Consider the following 3,998-nt stretch of genomic DNA (forward strand, 5'->3'; position numbering starts at 1 on the left):
AGTCAAAGCAAAAGTCTACTTTTGCGACTTTCGGTTCCGAACCGAGCCTAAACTCAAAATTGTTGGGTTGAACATGCTTAGACATGTTATTACTTTAATTACCAAGTTATACAAGTGATAAAACAGGTTTCATGGCTTTTACATTTTTAATTATGTGTTTATTTGAAAAATAGCTTCTGTTGACTTTTTATAATTAAGTTTGACCCGACATTTGACCAAGTTAAGGTGATAATCAGTAGGTGCCCTCTTAGGGGTTTATTACCTACATAATTACCAACTTATAGCTACTTTTAATTTGACTAATGATTGGACCATTAGTGATTAATCACTAAGTCAAACCTTAATTACGATAAGTTTGACTTTTGGTCATTTAACTAATCAAAACTGAAATCAGGAGGTTAAGGACACTTACAATGGTCCTTAGCACGAAATTGAGACTTAAGGAAGCTTGCTTGAAGACCAGAAAGCTCCAGAGAATGATTTGAAGTGAATTTGAAATGCACAAGTGAAGTATTGCAACATAGAACTCTTTATATAGTGATTTAGATGCAACAAGATTGTTACACACAAGTCTACAAGTGTTCCTTGATCAATTTCGGGTGTCCCTATGCATGAAAAACTGTTGGCTATGGTCCTGATTTCGAAAACAAGCTTGCAAGATTCTCCAAAGATTGCAGGTTGCAGGCTAGGCAGCTGGCAGTTGCTGCTGAAAACCGTCCTCCGTCGCGCCACGCGCCAGGGGAAGAAGACCCCGACGCGCCACGCAGGGCAACACTTTTCAAAATTGTTTTGTTTGGTTGCATGTTCAGTCCCTGCACTTTAATTACTCGATAATCTGACATTTTCAGCATGCATGGTTAGTGTAAACAGGTCAGGGGTGTCCTAGGGAGTGTGACCATGCATTTACAAGTCTTGGATCTATAGAAAAAGTCTCCCGATACAAGAATAGTGATATTTACACTTTAAAACTGCAATTTACATTAAGGTTTTGAATCGGAATTTTATGAAACCTTTATCAGATATTCTTGAGTGTGTAATAATACATTACAAAACTTTTGGGAACGCAAAAAGGCCTCTCAGAGGTAAAATTAACATGTTGACACTTTTAACCCCTGTGTTTTGTAACTTTTGACATTTAAGCGCAAACGGCTTTTAGTGTCTGACAATTTATTCAGTAATGAATACGGACATCATACAGAGTCATTCAGAGGCACAAGTTTGGCATGTTGACGCTTTTGGTCCTTCTATTAATATCTTTGCATTGTTTGACAGTTTTAGTCCCTCAAGATATTTTTAATTGCAATAAGGGTTTATGACACGTGCCATCATTGAATTGGACGTGATTTTTTTTCGAGGTGTTACAAAACCTAATGGCACATTGTAAGTCTTTTGTCAGTCGACTAACAGATAGGAGATTGCATTTGAAATTAGGAATAAAAAGAACCCCTTTTATCCTTATTCCTCATCGGAAATGTGAGTTCCCCATTTCCCTTAATGGGAACCGATTCTCCGTTAGGGATGGTGCCCGGCGTCTCGTTTGGATTAGTTGAAAGATTTTCGAGGAGCTTTCGTATGTGAGTAACATACCCGGTTGCCCCAGAATCAAGAATCCAATCACTATCCATATTGAATTTACCTGCCATGTTCATGACCGGTTGGGTTCCTTCTTTCTTTTGATTGTACGCCTTCCCAAAGAATTGTAGAAAGGTGTTGTATTGCTCATCGCTTAGCCCCGGTATGCGATTGGACGTGGTTTCCGCTAGGGCTGCCTTTGGCTTTACCGTCTCCCTTTTTGTCTTTCCCGGCCACCAGTCAGGATACCCGACTAGTTTGAAACACCCCTCCCGAAGGTGACCGTCGCGGCCACAATGAGTGCAGTGATCCTGTTTGTTTGGCACCGGTTTCTCCCCTCTTCCTGTCGATCTTTTCTGCGACTACATGTCACAACAAGGCGGCTGCTGAGGCTGAAAAGCGGCCGATTCGGTCGCCACCTTCTTCCCAGCGGAGATGTTTCTCTACTGTTCGTCTTCCGCTATCAGATGATATGCGGTTCCAAGCGTTGGGGTAGGCTTCATTGCGAGGATCTGCATTCCTATCACCGAAAACTCCGCATCTAACCCCATCAAAAATTCATACAATCTCTCTTTATCTTTCAGTGCAACCATTTTTTTCCGAGGTCACAGTTACATCCTTCACATTCACATTGTGGATTTGGTAAAACGTTGTCCATCTCGTCCCACAACACATGCAGTTTCGTGAAGTATGCTGAGACAGAGGACCCATTTTTCCGAGTTGTTGTGATCGCCCTCTTGAGTTCGTAGGTTCGGGGCGCACTTTCCTTCCCAAATCTTTCTTGTAAGTCGCTCCAGATTTCTGCCGCCGTGCCCGCATACTTGACATTGCTGCGTATGTCTTTCTCCATTGCGGTGGTGAGCCATCCTTTAATCATGGCGTCACACCGCATCCAGCTCATGTATTTCGCATCTGTCTTCTTGGGTTTGACAAGGGATCCGTCAAAGAACCCGATTTTGTTTTTGGCAAACAAGAAATTGGTCATTTCTTGGAGCCAGTCATTGAAATTGTTGTCGGAGAGGTTTTCGTTTACCTGCATCTGTTTCGGGTAATCCGATGGATGCAGATAATAGGGTGAATCGTGGTTTGTTGGATCATCGTCGTGCTTCGGTGGCGGTGGATTCTCACCGACCATGTCTGACGATATTTTAATAATCTTAATCTTGTATGAATTGCTCTGATACCATAATTGAGTATTTAATCTTAAAAAAGGGAAATTTGTAAATCATAATTTTAAAATGGATTACAGGGACCGAGTAAAAACTAATAAACATATTCAGTGGCAAAGCTTGACCGGTCGAAAACGAATATACTCAAAAATTTCTATAGAACCGGGGGGTCAAAAACGTATATACCCAAAAATTTCTATACGAAAACTACATGTATAACACTATCGAGCGAAAAGTTTGAAAGGTCGGACGCCCCTCCCAACCCCTTCAAAGTTGCGCCTCTGAACATATTCCAAAACCCAAGTTAAGTTTAGCTACATACCATAATAAAAAATTAAAAACACCACCAACATTTATTCATTACTTACTTGTACGGTACAACAAAAAAGTGCAGTACCCTATGATCTCATTTTCATCCCATGGTCCTCAATATGCATTAACTACTTGTACGGTAGAATCAAAATCTGCATTGCCCTATATACATTGAGAGTTGTACGTTGGCATAGAATGACATGATCATTCTGGCTTTGCGAGTTGTACGTTGGTAAACGTTTGAACCCCCACTTCAGTTTCAAGATGAACCGTTGGGAAATTTCTGAACCCCGCCGAACCGAATGTTATGGTCGCTTTTCTTACTAATGACGTCACATTGATTTGTGACTTGAAACTTCATCGTGGAATTTTTTACTAAAGTCTCTATTAGTTTACTCTAAAATTTATTTTGAATGTGTATAAGAGGAGGCCAAGATTTCACATCTCATATTGTCTTTAAAATATAAGGCGTTTTCAATCTACTGATTTTTTTTTTTTTTTTTGTTTAGGAAATGTTTTTGAATTAATAATAATAGCAATTCACTTTTTTTGGAAACCCTTTATTCATTGTGATCACCACGAGTCTATGAGGTGATACTCAATACAACCCCTTTCTCGAAAGTCGTAAGTGTAATTTGCACTCATTGAATAGTGAATCGTCGGTGATATCCATGCACCACTGACACACCATACATACACCATCCCTTATACTGGCCATATAACAAGGTGGTATCAGACATAAGGGACATATGAGAGGGCTAAGATGGCTATACGACTCGTATGAGAGGGTGGTCATCCAAATCATACGACACACTTTTGTTGGTTTGTAATTCGTTGGATGATTCATATTTACTAATTACATCCTATGAATTTGTTCCATTGTTTGTCATATTTCATTACTTTCTTAAAGAGTAAATTACAAGTTTTGTCCTTTATATTTGTCCC

At 39.8% G+C, this 3,998-nt stretch overlaps 1 protein-coding gene across 1 annotated transcript; it reads right to left on the bottom strand.

Annotated features, from left to right (window-relative positions):
- Positions 1-2,152: 2,152 nt before the first annotated feature.
- LOC110888511 lies at positions 2,153-2,707 on the bottom strand. Its single transcript, XM_022136034.1, has one exon. The coding sequence runs from the start codon at positions 2,705-2,707 to the stop codon at positions 2,153-2,155; it is 555 nt and encodes a 184-aa protein (XP_021991726.1).
- Positions 2,708-3,998: the final 1,291 nt, after the last annotated feature.

The sequence above is a fragment of the Helianthus annuus genome, chromosome 11 (genome assembly GCF_002127325.2).
Source record: "Helianthus annuus cultivar XRQ/B chromosome 11, HanXRQr2.0-SUNRISE, whole genome shotgun sequence".
NCBI classification, from domain to species: Eukaryota; Viridiplantae; Streptophyta; class Magnoliopsida; order Asterales; family Asteraceae; genus Helianthus; species Helianthus annuus.

Bases quoted from the DNA above. Each gene is read 5' to 3' on its own strand.
- LOC110888511 (XM_022136034.1), bottom strand. From the start codon at position 2,707: ATGGTCGGTGAGAATCCACCGCCACCGAAGCACGACGATGATCCAACA.